The sequence below is a fragment of the Engraulis encrasicolus genome, chromosome 7 (assembly GCF_034702125.1).
Source record: "Engraulis encrasicolus isolate BLACKSEA-1 chromosome 7, IST_EnEncr_1.0, whole genome shotgun sequence".
NCBI lineage: Eukaryota > Metazoa > Chordata > Actinopteri > Clupeiformes > Engraulidae > Engraulis > Engraulis encrasicolus.
In genome coordinates, this window is record NC_085863.1 from 39,492,755 (window position 1) to 39,513,317 (window position 20,563).

At 46.4% G+C, this 20,563-nt stretch overlaps 1 protein-coding gene across 1 annotated transcript in view; it reads right to left on the minus strand.

The window, feature by feature from the left end:
• The window catches only part of snx19a (sorting nexin 19a), a 37,494-nt gene that overhangs the window by 10,546 nt on the left and 6,385 nt on the right, over positions 1 to 20,563 (minus strand). The window contains exons 9-10 of the mRNA XM_063203501.1: positions 19,009 to 19,204; positions 17,398 to 17,521 (exon numbers count right to left, since the gene is read on the minus strand). Of these exons, the coding sequence (XP_063059571.1) occupies positions 17,398 to 17,521; positions 19,009 to 19,204 (320 nt within the window). The remainder of the gene's footprint in view (positions 1 to 17,397; positions 17,522 to 19,008; positions 19,205 to 20,563) is intronic.

Sequence of the window (20,563 nt, forward strand, 5' to 3'; positions counted from 1 at the left end):
AGAGGAGAGAAGGGGAGCGGAGGGAAAAACAAGAAAAAGAGAAATGGAAAGATTTGGGGAGGCTATAATCTGTCTTTTTTTCTTCCCCGTCTCTTCATATTTTTATTTGCTTGGCGTGCCAGAAGCTCCCAACAGACGACCAAGCGGTTATGGTCAGACACACAAGTGTCCAGACGGTTGTCTGGTGGGCCATTGCCACGCCACAGCCGCAGCCCAGAGACAGGGCCAGACCAGAGAGAGCGCTTATCATCTGTGCTGCTTAGCCGAACGGCGGGGCGCAATCTAACTGCCACAGCTGCGCTGGGTGAATAACACTCTTGGGACACCACCACTCTCTAGGATTCAGGATACACTGATTCAGAAAGGGGGGGGGTCGCAGCCAGAGGCAGGGTACTGCAGTGGGGTAGCAGAGAGAAGCGATTGTTTGCATAAAACCTTGAATACAGGTATGTTCTTTCATGACATAACCATTCCGTGAATTGGTAAGTAGGCTCCTACCAGTGTCGACAAGAATGGTCCATAGACTTTTCCTGTGAATCCCCAAGAGCCACTGACTGAACCATTAAAGATATCACACTTGCGGCTCCCTGCACTTGTTATTAGACAGACACTAAAACATCTAACCCTGAATTTACACATCTACATTTACACAGCCTATATTTAAAATAAAGTTGAACAAAATCTAATCTAATTTACTCTAATCTTAAGTAACTAAATCTAATTGGATGTAAAAACAACCTTCTGAATTTGTGGCTTTGCCTGAAAACCCATTGTGGTTTCGGTGTTATCACCCTCATACAAGAAAGCAATTAACTACTGTAATGAATCTCATCCTTATTCATTACCATCAAATTGAGGCAAATGATGTAAGGTTAGTTAAGCCCCATACAAAATTCTTTACGTAATACGTACAATGATAGAACCAGGGTGTTATATAACACATCTACGTAAATATAATTTACCATGTAGATAAAGCAGGTGATTCAACGCGTTAGCCATTCTGCATAGCCTAAAAAGATGTGGTGAATAACTGGAATGAAATATGTGGTATTGCGGTAGTGTGAATCATAGCTTCTGAAGCCAGTCTGCTCATCCCAGTGTGAATGATGAAGGTCAACTGAGTTTGGTTATACATCATCGTGGGGTCACCAGCCAAAAACGGGGGCTTGGACGGCCCTGGTGCCAGACCGCTGGCCTGCCTGGTGGTGGTCCTCTTTTTCCAGCAGAGAACAATCAACAGGGATCAGAGCTGGCTGGTGCCACGTGGGACAGTGAGTACTGCACGTAGCTCCTTTCACCAGGGCCCAATTCGTATATGCGTGTCCGCATGGCCGTGTGTGTGTGTGTGTGTGTGTGTGTGTGTGTGTGTGTGTGTGTGTGTGTGTGTGTGTGTGTGTGTGGGTGTGGGTGTGTGCGCGCACGGAAGAGTTTGGTGCCTGTGTGAGTCAGTGTGCGTGTGTGTGTGTGTGTGTGTGTGTGTGTGTGTGTGTGTGTGTGTGTGTGTGTGTGTGTGTGTGTGTGTGTGTGTGTGTGTTCTATGTGTGTGTGTTCTATGTGTGTGTCCTCGGTTTCTGTGCACACATGATGTGGACAGGGCCGACGCATTCTGCGCCACACGCACACTAATGGCTCGCAGATCGATGGCACCAAGACTTATGCAAACACACTCTCCTCTCCTCTCCGCTGCGCTCTGCTACGTTCCTCTCCACTATCCCTGGCCACATCGCACAAGCCAGTCAGAGTGCATCAACACGTCAGCGTATGCGAGAAATTCTGTTTGACACATCTAACAGGGCAATTTGGATGTGGCGCGTGCAGAAAAATAAGAAGAATACAAATACCAATATGAAGGAATTTGAGAAGGAGGGAGGCTTGCTCACTCATGCGCTCACTTTGCTGCTGTCTGTGTCGCGTGTCTCTCTGAACCATATTGGTCATATTGTTTTGCTGCTGCTGCTGCTGCTGCTGCTGCTGCTGCGTTCTCCCTCAGTTTCCATTGCAGGCCCCACACACCCAGTCTCAGCACGGCTCTCTCTCTCTCCCTCTCTCTCTCTCTCACTCTCTCTCTCGTGCAACAAACTGACTCATATGCAGTTTTATGGCGACCACTCGCTATGAAGTGTGACACATATAAACTGTCGCTGCTGATTTAAAAAGCGCTGGGGGAAAGCAAAGCGGTGTCCAAAAATGCATGCATGCAAATCTCAGGCTCAGGGACGATGATGCTTCGGTGGCAGGACAGGGCCACTGACAGCTTTGCTCAGGCTCGGGACAAAGTCCTCTGAAAGCCCCCCCATTCTGAAACTGTAGTACATGAGGACCCACTTCTGGGCCCACAGGCTCCCTGGGCCTAGGACGACTGACCCATTTATGCCACCCCCTTCCACCCGTTGGCTTCCCTGCTCGTGCAGGTCTTTTTGGCGAAGGCTCACCACGTGTTTATTTTTCCGTTCGTCCGTGCATGTTTCGGACAGTTCTGGAGATGGCCACACTGATATCATGTTCACCAGAATAGATTAGGAGGAGGCCAAACCGGGAAAGGGGGGGGGGGGTGTACGAGGGGGGCTGTAAGGTGACTTGGTGGCAGCTTGGAACAGAAATAGCAGGCCTGGGTCCAGGGGATTGGGGACATTTATTTTTGTGGGAATTCAGGGCCACGCAGTCACACACACACACACACACACACACACACACACACACACACACACACACACACACACACACACACACACACACACACACACACACACACACACACACACACACACACAGACAAATCCACAAGTCTGCATGCACACAGACACACATGGTACAATGCCGGTACAAAGTACACACGCACAGGTGCATATATTTACATGTGCATACACACACAAACGCATATTATTCTCTCCATCTCTCTCTCTCTCTCTCTCACACACACACACACACACACACACACACACACACACACACACACACACACACACACACACACACACACACACACACACACACACACACACACACACACACACACACACGTGTCCTGTTGAGCAGACTAAACAAGAGTGGCTCCTGTTGAGGCCGCCGGCACAAAGGGAAGGAAAACAGGACACCCCTCATCAGGCCTACACACAACACAGACAGCAGACAACAGACAACAGACAGACATCCCCACTGCACCGCACCATGCTGCACAGCACTGCACTGCCTGTCTTCCCAGAATCCCCAAGGCCTTCACAGAAAGCAGCCGTCCAGACCAGACCAGACCCACACCTGCGCCCTCCACTCCTTCATCCAGCTAAATCCTCACCACCTCCACCTCCGTCCACCCCACCACCCATCCCTCCTCTGAACCTCATCCCCGTCGCCTCCCAATCCCTCAAGCCCACTGCACCACAAACGCTCACCCCACACACTACACGCTTTCTCCACCACCTCCACCCCATCCCATCCTGCACCTCACCACACCTCACTACCACTCCGCCCCCCACCACCAGTGCCTCCAACCCCAACCCAATCCCTCAAGTTCACTGCACCACCAACTCTTACACCACACTACATGCTTCTTCCCCATCGCCTCCACCCCACCCCATCCCATTCCAGCCAAGGCCCCCTTAACAATGGGTCGTGCCACACTCTTGCCCCCTCTTTCACAACCATAGTCTAGGTCTGGGAGTCAGTGTCCCACTGAAATGTATAACGATAATAGTTATAATGTGGAAAGATGCAATAGATTAATACTTGTATAGTATGGTTCTTAACAAATTGGAATAATGTTTATGCTGTTTCTACATTTTTTCTGCCCACCTGCTGCGGCTCCTCTAGCAACATATCCCACTCCCCCCAGGGGTACCCAGCCCCCACTTTGAAAACCATTGCTCTACACCAGCGTTTCCCAAACTTTTTCCCCTGCGCACCCCCTTGTACATTTCAATGTGGTTCGCGCACCCCCTAAGCAAATGTTGCAGAGCCGCACATTTTGGGCAATCCTCATTTCCAATAGACCTGAGATTTTCTTTTGCCATTATTAATGGAACTTGTTGCATAACAAGTCTAGGAGTTATAAATGACACTTCAGCTGGATTTTTTCAGCATACAATTCACCAAAAAACAATTACAAACTACGTAATGTTCCTTAATTTTTGTATAAAAACTCACATATCCACCATTGCTCTATTTAGCTGGCGCACCCCCTTATGGCAGGCCACGCACCCCAGTTTGGGAAACCCTGCTCTACACCAACTCCACCAATATCTCTCCACTCCACTGGACCACAAACTCATCCATCTCTCATCTACCCTGTCTCTACACCCTATCCCTCTACTCCACTGCCTGCCCCATCACCCCTTTCTCCCACTGCACACCTCCCTCTCTTTCTACCACCTCCGTCCCACCAGTGCACCAGAACCCCTACCCAGTGCACCATAACCCCTAGCCAGTGCACCAGAACCCCTACCCAGTGCACCAGAACCCCTAGCCAGTGCACCATAACCCCTACCTCTTTCTCTCCTTTGAAGAGTGAAATCATATGATGCATTTAGAGGCTGACGTGATCCCTCAGACACCTCTATCCTGAGTTAAGCTAAATGTGGTACTCCTCACTCCTCAGCTTGTGCAAGAGTCAGTGTACGTGTCTATGTTTGTACGCATATATGCATGTGTGTGTGCACTGTGTGCATGCATGCGTACAGTACAGTACATGTGTGTGTTCACCGTTGCGTATGCATGCATCTTTGTGTGTGTGCCTCTGTCTGTGTGCATGTTTGTGTATGCGTGTGTGTGTGTGTGACATTCTTGACATTGATGCAACAGGAGACAGTGGGAGGCTGCTGCATCAGACAGCAGACAGCCAGGGAAGCCAACGGAGACAAAGGGGGCAGTTTTCCCAGGCCTATGAAGAAAGGGGGGCAGAATCAGGTCCCCATTTCATTGTATGTATTAAGTGGTGGGTCCTTTCCGATGACTTTGTGCCGGGCCCAGCCAAAGCTGTGAGCAGCAAGCAGACAGCAGTGGCTAGCGTGCCTCCACAGACCCCACGCAGATCGGGTGTCGCTGGAAAATAAACACCTCGCCGCTTTTGTGAACCCACCAAGTTCAACCTTTTAAAAAAGACAGGTCAAATGGCGGAGCAATTATTTCCAGGCAGTCGGGGGCAAGGCAGGCATGCAACTGGCCGACACGATGGCTGACTGGCTTAGCTTGCCTTCCTGTAAACCCAGCTCTCCTGGGAATCTTTTGGGAAGAGACGGGGTGCTGATGGGCCATTGATGGACGGGACTTGTTTTTTTTCCAATGTATTATTTTCTTTTAAAGAAGTGTTAATGGCCTGCACTTGTCCCCTGCTGTCTTTATCTGCAGTGCTTGTGGTGATGGTGATGCCATGATAGTATTGTGGCGTGTGGTTACTTTTGATGTTGTGTTTTATTTTTTGAAAGAAGCGTTAACAGCCTACTCTACTTCTGCAAGTCGTGGTGGTATTGTGGCGTGTGGTTATTTTCGATGCATCATTTTTTTTTAAGAGAAGCGTTAACGGCCAGGACTTCTCCACGGCTGTCTTTATCTGCGCTGGTCGTGGTAATGGTGATGCCATGATGGTATTGTGGCGTGTGGTTACTTTTGACGTATGATATTATTTTTTGAAAGAAGCGTTAACAGCCTACTATATATCTGCAGCTCAGCCTGCATGCTTTATCTGCAGTCGTGATAGGGATGGTGGTGGAGATGGTGGTGGCTCTGTGGCATGTGGTTGTGGCCTAGAACCTTTATCTGCAGTCATGGTAGTGATGGTGGTCTATTGTGGTGTGTGGTTTGGTTGTGGCCTTGTGGTGGGGATTATGCTGAGGCCTCTTCTGCTCCATCTATTAGCAGAGCGTAGGTCATCGGCGAGAAGCAGCAAAGTAAGCATCCAAATGACCTGACGCTGGCTTCTCGCCCCCAGCCACCCGCCCGGGCCCTCACACGGTCAGTAGCACCAGGGGCACGGACACGTAGGGGGAAAACATGCAATGTGCAGCACGAGCACACACACACACACACACACACACACACACACACACACACACACACACACACACACACACACACACACACACACACACACACACACACACACTAACAGACATATACACACACACTCACTCACTCACTCTCTCTCTTGCAAGCTAAATAGAAACCCGCTGTTGAATTAAGTCCATGAAAAACCCCACATTTGCCAATCACATAAAAGAAAATGTGGCCTGGTACCAGACCTTAAAAAGTAAAAAAAAAAACCCAACACTGTCTATGAATCAAGTTACATAAGCGTGTTCTAGAACAAGTATAAATAGAGAAATAATAAAATATGACCTTACCACATACACAGGTACTGCCAACATTTCATCTACGTATGTGCTGACATGCCTTTTTTTGAAGCAATTATTTGAACCTGACGAGCATTAACAGCAAACATTAATAGCCAATCCGGCACCAAGTTTGTTATTGTGGCAAGTTCATGATGTCTTTCGGTTATATTACTCCAAAATCATACACTCTCTACTACACATAAGAGACTTCTTTACAGGTATACCACAGACGTTTTGGTCTCGAAAAATATGGAAAATGGAAAATCTTTGGACAACCAAAAACAACAATGGTGTAATTCTGACCTCAGAGCTGAAAAGACGGTAGTTTGACATGGTTTGTTTTGTTCTTTCAGCTGGTGGCTGTCCACTACATTTTACAAGCTACATGAGAAGCATTTTCCCCCATATCTCTAAAGACAACGCAGGCAAGGGCAGTGGTGTGCAATGTGCGCTCATTTCTTCGAATAGTATATATTTCAAAGTCAAAATGTTCCTCTCTGTGCTGTGTTTGGCAAAGCCTGTTGTCTGACTGGGTTGTGTTTGGCACACAGTCACACTGTCATCTGCTGTTCTGTGGCGGGTTACTAAGTGACCTGAGCCCCCGGTTTAATAACGGCAACATTCAGACCTGACATGATGGAGAGAGAGAGAGAGAGAGGGAGAGAGAGAGAGAGAGAGAGAGAGAGAGAGAGCGAGAGAGGGAGGGAGAGAGAGAGAGAGAGAGAGAGAGAGAGAGAGGAGGCCATTCTGGTCTGTGTCTGGGTTGTCAGTCTGGGGAAAAAAAAGGACCCACACGTCCATCCACCCCACCGTGCACATGGGTTAAAGCGGGATAAAAACCGGCACCGCTCCTGGACTCTGGCTAAGACTTTGATTAAGCCAGGGCCTCCCACACTAACACACACACACGCACGCACACACACACACACACGCACGCACACACACACACACACACTAGGGGTGGAACGGTTCACAAAATTCACGGTTCTGTTCATATCACAGTGTCAAGGTCACGGTTTTCAGTTCTCTACGGTTCTTTGTTTAGTTAATGATAAATGGTGCACTGGGAATATCAAACCATATTTATATAACTGCAATTATAAAGTGATGATGCGCAAGTTGAATCAGCTGTCGTCAGCTGATGTGCGCTGTCTGAGCGTTCCAAATGCCCTCTTTCAAGAGGCTAATAGAATCAGACTTATCACTAAATATCCTACATATGGTTTGTATAGGCTTATAATGTGAAAATGGTGTGATTTTAATTGTGTCATCCTCTGATTGGTCTTATATGCTAATGTGTTAATCAGAGAGACTGGATAAGATACTCCTAGAATCTCTGTTTTACATATTTTTTCTGGGCAGTACATGAATTGCGGTTTGCCATGGACTGCATTTCACAGTTCGGTATGGTGTGTGAATTGTACGGTTTCGGTTTTCGGTGCGGTTTGTACCATCCCTAACACACACACACACACACACACACACACACACACACACACACACACACACACACACACACACACACACACACACACACACTACACACACACTGCCTGCTCATCGGCCCAGATCAGAGGGCATTTCCCAGAAGGCCACACATGGAGGGGGGCTGCTGGTAACTCCTGAGTGAGCCTTGGCACAGGCCCCAGTGGTCACGGGCATAAGTGGATTGAGGACGAGCTCAGCAGAGACACCGCGCTGCGTGCTGTGAGCTCCATTGTGTACGTCAGTCTTTGACTGACAGATCGCTCCCCCTGCCAGTCAGCGAGCACAGTAGAGTAGGGGGGATATTGCAGCTGCACATCTGCAATTTGCGTCATTGAAAGTAACCCCATTCTCTCCCCATGACGACGATGACGATGATGATGATGATGATGATGATGATGATGAACAGGGAAGCTGACAGCGGGGGACAAAGGGCTCAGTTGTTCCGGGCCCAGGGAGATGCGGGTCCCAGAACTGGCCCATTTGTAATGAGGGGTTTGGGACCTTTCAGATGACTTTGTCCCAAAGCTGTCAGTGGACCTAATAATGATGATGGTATCCCCCTACTACGTTTTGTTGAGGAAAATAGGACACCATGGTAATTTTTGTGTGACCGCAGAAATAAATACAAACTCTGTTGCGATGTATTAGAGCAAATGTAAAATGACTTGCTTAGTGGTTTTAATCAGCCACATCCCAATATTTTTCTGGAAATGTTTTAAAATGAACTTATAACTGAGTTTTTATTAGCTTCTGTTGGTTGGATGGCCTTATCATAACGTTGGAAACATTACGAAAGTAATTCATTAGCAAAATGCTTGTTAATCCACATTCAATAAACATTTCTTTCCAACATCCACATCAACATAAATACATTTCTCATCTGTTTAGTAGAGGGGAGACACAGAGGGCAAGAAGTTCATTATTAATACAGTAATCCCTCCTTTCACCGTTTAAGATCCTGCTACATCACAGATTTTTTTGTTAACATTAAGAAAACCTTAAGAGAATGTATTTTTTGTTAACATTAAGATAAGATTGTTTCTGGTAACTTCACTATACATATCAATATTGACAAATGGTGTAGTAATACCTTAATTACACCTAGTAAAACTTCAAATATTTTGAAAAACAATGAGTGGGAAAAGCATTTTAAGGCTAAAATAAAGTTTTTTTTTTTTAATAGTTCTACCCAGTAACAACCACATATGGTCACAACTGCGCTCGGTGGTGGATGGTTCACTATTCAACTGAGCGGTCCCTACTGTTCACACCTGACACCTGGTGGAGAGGAGCTTGGTGTCACCACATGCTGGCACGTGATTGGTCACCACATGGTGTCACCTGGTTGTCCTCCATTAAACCTGGGACTGTGGTGAGGCACAGCTGACATCCTGCCTAGCAAGGCCATGCCACCAAAATGGATTTTTCACACAGAATGGAGATCTCGCCCCCCTACCAATCACAGCATCAGGTGCACAGCCATGGCAAACAAGGCAAGACACCCATGACACTGTCAAATTTGGTGGCATGGCAGGACAGTGTCAGAGCTTGATAACTGTTTATAGCCAGGTCTGGTTGTCAAACTTCAGTAATAATAAAAACAATGATTATCATAATAATAATAATAAATGTAAAATAATAATAATAATAATAACAATAATGTTACATATCAGTTGCATTGCCTTTCTTATCGGCAAAACTATGAACAGTGCACCAAACAAAGGTGATGTTGTCACATTAGCATAATGCGAGACAGTCATGAGAATCGCTGCAGGCACATTTGAACCGGATATCCAAATGTGACACATCAGCCTCAGGCTCTTTCCTAATAGCCAGACATTTGCCTATCGGCTCCTCATACTGCAGCAAGAGCAGCAAGAATGCCTTAACATCCACACTGTGGATACATGACCCTCTGTGGCCAATAAACCTGGTACTGGAGGTGTCAATCCCACGTTTGACAGTTAAGAAAAAGCAGACCGGGGAATTGAATTAGCTGATCAGAACAAATGACAACACAGTGGATCTGTGACTCTCTGTTGGAAGCAAGCCTAGCCTACTACTAGAGATGTCAATACCAGATTATGAAATGAATAACACAGTTTAGATCCCACTAGCTAGGAAGCAGCTGATCAGAACGTATGCTCAGAACAGCACAGCAAGACTGCCCTAACACAAACACAGAGGATCTGTGACCAACAAACCTACGTAGCCTACTACTAGAGGTGTCAATCCAAGTGTTGGAAAAAAAAAAATATATATATACAGTATATATATTAAAAAAACACAGACACGCAAATAAGATTCAACTAGCTCTAAAAATGCTCATCAGAACAAACACTCAAGACAAAACAGCAAGACTGGCCGAACATCAACACTGTGAACCTGTGACTGTACAGTAGGGTAGAAAACTACAGAGCCTGTTTCACATGTTTTATCGTAGCCCCTTAATGCACGCCGTACCTCCTGTGGCACGCTGTAATAGACATTGAAAGTTAACTACTATAGTACTACACTACTATGACAGTGCACAGGTCCTTCAGTAATATATAACGACTTGGTCATTGCCATTCTGGTAACAGCTAATTTATAATGCCGTGTCTTAAGGGGTTAATGTTTTAATTTTCTTTGACTCTAATTTCTTTCTTTCGTTCTTGTTTCCAGTCTTTTTGCTTTTCTTTTTCTGTGAGGCACATTGAGTTGCACCTGTGTATGAAATGCACTATCCAAATAAACTTGCCTTGCCTAGACTAGAGTGTACTGTATATGTGTCCATCGTGCGTACAGAGAGAGAAAAACCTTGCCACACATTAGATATGCAACTAGCTCTGGATGAGCTGGTCAGAACAGACACTCAAGACAGGTTTATCAGCTATACTACAGACGTCTGGATGTCTATGAGCTATTCAGTGAAGTCATGTGAGTTAGAAGGATTTTATTGCCTTTTCTGATCCTGGGATTGACACCTCTGATTAATTCTCTCTCTTTCTTTCTCTCTCTCTGTCTTCCTCTCTCTTGACCCCCCTCCCTTTTTCCTTCTGTCTGTATATAAAAACATACAGTATGTCCACATGCATTTACCCTGCAGTATATCAAGGCTCCAACAGCAGCAATGTAGGCCATACATTCGGATGAGGCCAAGTCTAATCCTGTGATTGCAGCCTGTAGTTTGAATTATGTATTACTGAACTTTGAGGCTTTCAGGGGCTGCCGGGGTGAGATCATTAACTACAGACCATTTCCACACTTGGCCCGCGCAGGGCCCGGCGTGCTTTTAATAAAGCACATTACGATATCGTCTGGTGGTGGTGGTGTCCAGGGGCTTTTTTTGGACTTCACGTTTGTTTAATTAGCTTTTAAAGGCAGTGGTGTGTGTGTGTGTGTGTGTGTGTGTGTGTGTGTGTGTGTGTGTGTGTGTGTGTGTGTGTGTGTGTGTGTGTGTGTGTGTGTGTGTGTGTGTGTGTGTGTGTGTGTGTGTGTGTGTGTGTCTGGTTATGTGTGTGTAATTGTGTGCATGTAGTTGTTTGTTTATACGAGTGTATTTATGTGTGTGTACGTGCTTCTGTGTGTGTGCATGTGGAAGTGTGTGAGTACCTTTGACTTTGCGTGTGCGTGCATGCGTGTGTGTGTGTGTGTGCATGTCATTATCTATGACTCTATGCGTCTGCAGCTACAGCCGCACCAACTGCAAGACTTTTTCCAATCATTTGCAGCAGCGAGGGCCACGTGTTAATCAGCAAGGCCCTCTTTTAAGTTGTTTCACTTCCATCCAGAACAGTTTGTTCTGTGCGAGGCAGCGACTGCACACACCTCATGTCGAGATGAGAGAGAGAGAGAGAGACGCGAGACGAGGTGAGACGCGCGCGCGTGAAATGGATCGAGACCGTTGTGTAATAATTCTGTTCAAAGAGAGTTCCATCCGCAGTCATGCCAAGATGTGCGTTAAACTGTGAAAAAGGCCCAAGCCGGAGCTCCCAGACAGCAAAGCACTCTCCCGCCGAGAGATATTTGTCTAAGCGTAGGAAAACTGGTGAAGGAGTCTCTCGAAGTGCTGGCTTATGGGCCTATAACGGCCGAGTGCCAGTTGTTGGTGGTGAGGGGGAAGCCAAGAGGGGGTTTTCGAAAATCAGATTAGACAAGAGCTGAGCTGAGGAAGAAGCCACTCTCAAATCCGAAGCAGAACTTCCAATTTACGGGGCACCGTACCACAGTGGGACAAACAGAGGAGACAGCCACTCCACTCCACAAACACACATACACACACTGACACTGACACACACACATACACACACAGACACACACACATATGCGCACACGCGCACACACACATGCATGCATGTGCACACACACACACACACACACACACACACACACACACACACACACACACACACACACACACACACACACACACACACACACACACACGCACACACAAATGTAGGGCATATTCACCACAACAACTGGATGGGCAAATGTCATGAACTGATAGACAGACAGAAAGACATGCAGAGACACTTCAACTCAACAGTCAACACACACACGTACACAAGCACACAAGCATGCATGCACACATGTATGCACGCACACAAACCCACACGCACACACACACACAAACAGGAGACAAATATAACCCGCACCCAGCCACCCAGGGAGTGAGAGTGTATGAGGCTCATACCTCATAAGAAATTCCTCTACACGCTCAACGGCGTCTCCCTTCTCCCAAGAGTCACAGCAGTCATCTCAGCTCTCGTCACACCTTTTATGTCAAACCTGCAGCGCTCAAACGCTTAAAATGGCAATCACACAACGACAGAGGGAAAAGGGAGAGACAGACACAGAGAGAGAGAGAGAGAGAGAGAGAGAGAGAGAGAGAGAGAGAGAGAGAGAGAGAGAGAGAGAGCGAGAGAGAGAGAGAGTGAGACCCATTTCGGCAAAGTGCCTCCTGCACCTTTTTACCACGTCGTCACTGTATCACTTGGGCCCGTCTGGCCGGCAGAGTCTTTGGCTAGCGCGGCAGGACAGATGCAGACAGGGTGAGGAGGTTGAATACTTTCAGCCGTGCGCCAACTCATTAGAAATTTCCTAAGTTTCCCCTGAAACCGTCCGGCCCGTGCCATTGGAGGAATGCGGCTCTGCTGCTGCTGCTGCTGTTGCTGCTGTTGTTCTGATAATGGAGGCCGTTGGCCATATGCAGGGCCGGTGGTCAAGGCCGCTGAATGTCGACCGGACAGCTCTGTAAACGCATAAAAAATATGCAACCCAGAGCCATGGAAATCCTGCAAACCTCCTCTCCTCACTCACTCACTCATTCACTCCTCCGGTCGACTTCCCCCCTGATTTTTCCCCCCTTTCTTGAGCACGGGCCAAATTCTCAGAAACCTGTCTCCAGGCTCCCTCCGCCCCAGACAACCTTCGATTTATGGTTTGCATGATTGACTTGTTTTGTGGACGGAGGAGAGGGAGGAAAAAAAGAAAAAAGAATGAGGAAATGAATACAGGAGTTGTGGTTTTTATCTGACAGGCGCTCGCTTCGCAATGCTCACCGATGAGAGATGGTGGTGCACCAGCAGACAGTGATCACCAGTGGGCAAGCTGCCTGCAATATGCCATCATTGCCTGCATTTTCCTGTGATTATGGCAACCTTCTGCATTCATTAAAGCCACTATGACTAATTATTGTTCTGCAAATGCAACTTCTCAGCAGATACTGGAATGCCTGGAGAATGCAAAGTAAACTCAGAATTTATATCACCAACCAAAAGAAGTGGATGCATCAATTAAAGGTGCAAAAATGTTGAAATCTGATGTTATCAACATCGGTAAGAATAGATGTTATTTCAATTTTCAACTACAGCCGACAATTGCTGGATCATAGTAAAAAGTGCCAAGCCACTAGTGTGCAATGCAACACACCTCCATCCTCACACTAAGCTCTTCAAGCACTGCGTATGACATTGTTATTTCAATTTTGTGAATTACAAACCAAGCAATTGATTGAGTTGTACAGGTATTTCACAACCCTGGATCATAGAGTAAATGGGTCAAGCCCATGGTATGCAATGCAATGCAACACACCTCCATCATCACCACACTAAGCTCTTGGTGCAATGTGCATGACGTCTTCTCGGTCCCTGACCTCTGCAGCCCCCTTGCAGAGAGATGAGGCTCAAAAGACCCCCTCTGGCCTCACTGGACCTGCCCCACAGCTCCCCACCCCCACCGACCGACCACCAGGCCCCGCTGGAACATTCCATGCCCAGCCAGACACAAGTTTACGGGCAGAAGAGCAGCGGAGGCCTGGGGTAGGGGAGTTTGGAGAGGGGTGGGGAGTTGGGGGCGCAGTTTTAAAGTCTGGGAAGAGCTAACTATGTATGTGTGTGTGTGTGAGCTATCAGTTACTGTCCTCGCTCCAAGATTAGGCAGCATTAAGCAGGGCACAACAATCTCTATAATTATTCCCACATCAAGCGCCGCGGGGCTATGTCATTGGGCAGCATATAGCAACAACCGCCCCGCAAGCGCGCCACGACCGTGTGTTCCAGCCAGGGCCTGACACTCCGAGGGCCCCTTATAGATCAGATGAGCCCCCACGGACACGTTCTCTTCACCCAATAATGACATCAGCGGGGCCATCCGCCATCCGCCCCCCCGGGGCCAGCAGGGGGGATTTGGTGTCACCACAACAAGATGTCATCACTCATGAGGGCCCAGCAAGCCACATGAGTAGTAGCCTACTATACTCACACCCAGACATACACACATTCAAACACGTACAGACATACTCACACATGCACAGACTCACAGGCACACACGGGCACGCATGCACACACACACACTCACACGCATGCACACACACACATATACACACACAGCGTTGTGTAAGGATCATTTTGCACCAAGAAAAGAAACTACCGCTGCTGTTTACAATTACTCATTTTTCTTTAATGAACACTCTGCTGACACAAGGTCTGCCTAATCTAAACATGTAAAAAGAAAATCATACCATTTCTCAGAACCTTTATGATGCTTGCATGCATTTCTGCTATTAAAAATCCCCAACCTTCTAAGCTGTTAAAACTAAGCTTGGCTTTTTTATGCATTTTTAAAAGCCGTCTCCACTTTTTTAATATTATCACCTCTTTTATGACGTTCATACTTAATAAGCAATAGCACGCCACAAGACAATTACATACACTGGGAGAGAGGTGGGGGAAACAAAAAATGATCCACAGCCAAAGTTCAGCATTCCAAAGCTAGGGAAACTCTGGAGGCTTGGGGCTGAAGGAATGCCTTCATAGCGTGCTAATAAACATAAGCAACGGAGAGAGAAAGAGATAGGCCGGGAGAGAGAGAGAGAGAGAGAGAGAGAGAGAGAGAGAGAGAGAGAGAGAGAGAGCGAGAGAGAGAGGAGAGTGGGAACATTTGTCGAGCTGACACTGAAAAGCCCTCCTTATCATCAGGGCCAGCCAGCAAGGATGGATGCAAGCGGCGCTTCTCTAAATCAGCAATTCCCTGCTTCCATGTTGGGTCACTCAGTGCTGGACTCTGGGCAGCCTGCCGTCTCACGCCTCTGGTCCATCCCTCCCTCCCTCCCTCCTCCCATCCTCCCTCTTCCCCAAACTGGATCCTCAGAGTCCGAAGCATCCAGAGTGTTTATGCTGAGAGACGCCCAGCCTGCCCGGAGCGTTTGCAGCGTTTTTTAATTGCTGCCTGACGTCAAAAAAAAAAAAACGCACGCTCCAGAGACACCTGCCAGATGCTGCTTTGTGCACGCACTTCCAACATTTAATAATACACACAAACGCAACACACACACAGACACACGTACGCACGCACACACGCACACAGGCACACAGGCACGCACACACACGCTCAAAAGAGAACAAAATAGTGACAAAGAGGGGAAAAAAGAAAATAAATCATTGCTCAATATAAAAAAGTGCTTTCTGGAGTGTTTTAAGGGAGCCCCACAATGGGGTTCTCGGTCTGGAGTGGAAAAGGTAAAAAACGAATTGCTTTTAATCTGAGAAGTGGTTTGTTTTGTGATGAACCCAGTTATCGTTTTTGCTCACGGCCTTCTCGGCGCGTGGCTGTTAAGACTGTGCGGCGCAAGAAAATTTATAGGAGGGGAAAGTCTGTTCACCTTCACTTGGCCTAGCTTAGCTGACATTTCACAAAAAGCTGCAGCTATCAACGTCCAATCTCCGCCGCGCTCTTTTCATAACGTGCCTTCTTAACCCGCTATATAAATAAAATTAGCCTTTTAAATGAATGCAGATACTACATCCAAAGTCCCGTTTTCATAAATAAATGAGCTTATTATGCAACAGGCCTGGGTTTTTTTAACCACATCTGCTTGTTGAGTTTCTGTTGGTTTTGGATTGCGCCGTGACAGCTATCGTTCATTATTGTATGGCTGCAAATGACCCAGTCAGGCCTGTGCTGTGGCTGCATTCGTCCGTTCCTGGAACCTGGGAGTCAGTGTGTGCAGCTGACGCGCCAGTTCATTTGAAAGCTGACGGAAGGCCGATCGCATGCCACCTCATTCCAGAGAAATGACATTGAACTAGCAAAACGGGCCAGGGGAATAAAAAAGAAAGTAGCCATAAACAAGTTCCCTGTGGTCAACACGGTTATACTGGTGGAGGATAGTGACAGCTCTCGTCACTCTTTGGGTGTCCTGACAAGCACTGGAGAAATGCAATGTGTGGTTACTGTTGTTGATGTTGTTGTTATAGACTGAAAGCCTCCTTCGAAAAGTCTGCTGAGCCTTCATGGTAGCAGGTGGTTTCCGATCTTCCGTTTACGCTGAAAGCTGAACAATATAAAAATCTAATTATGTAATTGTTATTGTCAGACAAACTGGTCACCCAAGTTGACACTCCTTACATGGCGTGAAGTCTCCTGGAAATCACCCGTGCCTAAGTATTTCAACAATGGGAAGTTCGGCGCAGTCAGTTCAGGACACTGACTCTTCCCAGCCAGCAGTTTTAGCTGTCCAAAAAAGATACAGTGTCTGTCTTATCAAACGCTCTGGAACTTATCAAGCACAGATCCATTTTAATGGGCGCACAAAACATGGCTGTGTACTATTAGAATTGCTGCTTGTCTCTTTAGCACGGCGCTAATGGAAACAGGCAGGGAAGCTGACAGTAGGAGGACAAAGGGGTCAGTTGCCTTGGGCACAGGGTTAAGGGAGCCCCACAATGGGGTTCTCGTTATTGTATGTTTTGGCTGTGCAGGGGTGGGGTTGAGGTCGGGAAGTAAGGGGGAGTGGAGGGGTGTTTCAGATGACTTTATCCCGGCCAAAGTGGTCAACGGCCCTGTAAACAAGTGTCATCATCTTTCCAGAATCATTCATCATCTCTGCCTAATCAACAAAGCTGCACACACCACCACCATCATCAGCGGTTATACCTCGGGTAGAAATCCAAAGCATATGATTAAATAGAGGCTTGCTAAAAAGTACACACACCTTGTACTTTACATAATTCTGTTTCCACACAGCGCAGCAGAAGCCTGCGGAGCATTTGGGCTCCCAGTGCTTATGGTGTTGATGGCTGGCGGACGGACGGACTGTTACCTCTCAATGAAGGTTCCAAACAGCAGTCTGATGGTCTTCTGGATATTCTCGGTGCATAACCAGCTCCACTGGTCTCTCATCAGCAAGCAGAGGATGTTCAAGGCCACGTCAGCCAGCGCGGTGTCTGCCCATTCAAAAAAAAAAAAACAGATTGAAATGCACGGATTGTACCAAACAGACAGACCCACACACACACACACACATGCACACAGGAGAGAGAGAGAGAGTGAGACACACAACAGATGCACACAGGCACACAGACAGAGACACAGACACACACAGACAGACACACACAGACAGACACACACACACACACACACACACACACACACACACACACACACACACACACACACACACACACACACACACACACACACACACACACACACACACACGAGAGGCAGAAAGGCACATACACACACAGTCACACACAAGCAAAAACACACATATACACACACACACAATAGGCAGAGACACAGAGAAGGAGAAAGGAACACACACACACACACACACACACACACACACACACACACACACACACACACACACACACACACACACACACACACACACACACACACACACACACACACACACACACACACGTACACACAGAATAACCCTAGAAGTGTGTGGTGGAGTGAGGCTGCCTCCCAGTGGCTCTGTGATGCCTGCATGCGAATCAGTATTTGCCTAACACTGAATAACAACATCCGATCAAACAAATTTAACAGTACACTTTGTTGACGTTGTGTGGTAAGGACCCATCTCATTTGGTTATCTCGCCTCGAGCAAATGCCTAAGGCAATGCTCTGATCCAACCGACTCCACTTATTTTTGCTTGGCAAATTTCTTTCAATTCTTGATTCAAATATCAGATGATGACCCACAAAAACTTTGTGAGGTCCTGTTCACACTGACAGTTTTTCTTTCTTTGAATTGGTGTTTCACAGTATATGAGATGTGAGACATGAGTGCATGTTTCACAGTACATGATATAAAACATCTCTTTGGAAAGAAGCCCCTTATTCCACCTACAAAAAGAAATATGAAACAAATGGGCCACTTTCATTGCATGCCATATGAGTTAGCACACATACACATATATACAATCTATGTTTATATACTATGTTGCACTATATGCATTGTAGATGGAATATGTATGTGTGTCCTGTCGGGAGAACACACAGGCCGCGACAAGATTAAGCAACAGAGAATCGCTGGACTGTGTAGCAGGAGCGAGACGAGCGATAGAAGTGACAGGGTATGCCAACATTCCGACATTCCAATTGGCTGTGGTGGATGTCGCAGAGCCGCATCATAGCTCATTTGCATAATATTCGTTTAACTCCAACTACAAACTGTTGTTCAAGTTGCTCAAGTCGCTCAGATCGCTCAAATCGCTGTTGTGTCTTCTCTCTCCAGCTACTCAATACAAAGTCAATTGGTTTTTTTTATAAAATATGACCATTCAGTAAACGTCCCTATTTTTGACACCATACATTTCTGGGGGACACCATAAGCATTTTTGGGGGGTCCTGATTGAAAAACACTGAGTTATAGCAACAAGACTACATGAGAGACATCGAGGGACAGTGAAGCACGCACCTGTTGAGCGGGATCTCCTCTCCAGAGTTCTGGAGCGTTCTCGGCCTCCTTTTCCTCCTCCTGCTCTCTGCTCCCCTTGAGGGCCTTTGCCCTCCTCAGGGACCCTTAGCCCTCCCTGGGCCCCCCCAGCACACATCAGCCTCTCCCTCTCCCGCACCAGAGCCTCTAGACCACTGATGGACAGACCCTGCAGAACCTGGCAGGCAGAGAGTGGTAGCCAGAAATCACAACACAGATAAACAGGGACATCACAAACAGGTGTAGAGAAAATACAAATAATAACCTGTCAATAATCTGTTAGGCAGAGGGCAAACAGAAAGCATTAAACGGGTAAACAACATTAGAAGGCATGTGAAATAGGCCTGATCTACCTAGGCATGATCTATCATATCCTCACAAATGTATGGAAGCTTTTGCTTTGGTGGGCTTCATTGACAAGTGCATAGGGCCAAGCTCTGTTTACAACAATTCTGGGGCAAGAGTATAAAATGTGTCCTTTTCACATGTCAAAGAACAAAGAAAGCACACACATAAATGTATACAAAAAAAGAAAAATAATAGATGCAACTACAAACCCCAACTCCGATGAAGTTGGGACGTTTGGTTAACAGTGAATAAAATCAAAATGCTATCATTTTCAAAACATTCAATCTATTCATTAGATGGAGAATAGAATAGTCTCAAATAAGTTGGGACGGGGATCAGTGAAATTTAGTAAACATCCAAATAAGATAAAACAACAAAGAAGAACATTTCAAAATGAATTGTACTGACGGACAATATAGGTGTCCAGGTATAAAATCATCACAGAGAGGCTGAGTCACTCAGAATTAAAGATGCAAAGGGAATAATTACCATAGTTATTACATACATTTTTGAATTCCCTTTGATTTACCACGATTGAGTGTATATAAGACATATTTTTGTTACTAAAATCATTGTATAGGTTCATGACATCATGAAATATATATTGGCTGTAGTCTCACTCTAGCACTCCAGGAATTAGAGCTATTGAAAATTGACCATATTAAGAATGCTTAATGCGTGCAAATGATACAGGGGTGTAACATTCTCCTAAGCACCTGAGCTCACTTGAAATAGACCCAGAAGACATGGGAAACTGTCCTTTGCTTACAGAAGTCGGCAGAAGTTGTAGAAGTCCATTCTTTTTGACAATAATAGAGCATTGCACATCCTGTGCTACAGTGAAAATGGACCATCCAACTTGTGTTAGTGCTAGCTTCAAAAGTCAGCCTCCATGATGGCATGCGGGTGCAGTAGTGCATTGGTTAAGATGTTCTCACTCATCTGTAGAGTTAAATACAGTGCTGAATGGTTTAAATGGGTTTTAAACAGCATGAAAAGCCACTCATGCATTATATTTTGAAGGGAGATATTCGATTACTGCCACATAGTAAGGTAAAATTGCATTCTCTACTAGGTTTTAACAGTTTGGCTCCATCATAAGGACCAGCAGGTGACAAAATGGTGGGCTTTTGGTCAAGAACTGTCACACTGTAAGCACTACAGAAAGGAAAACATTGCAAAACATGAC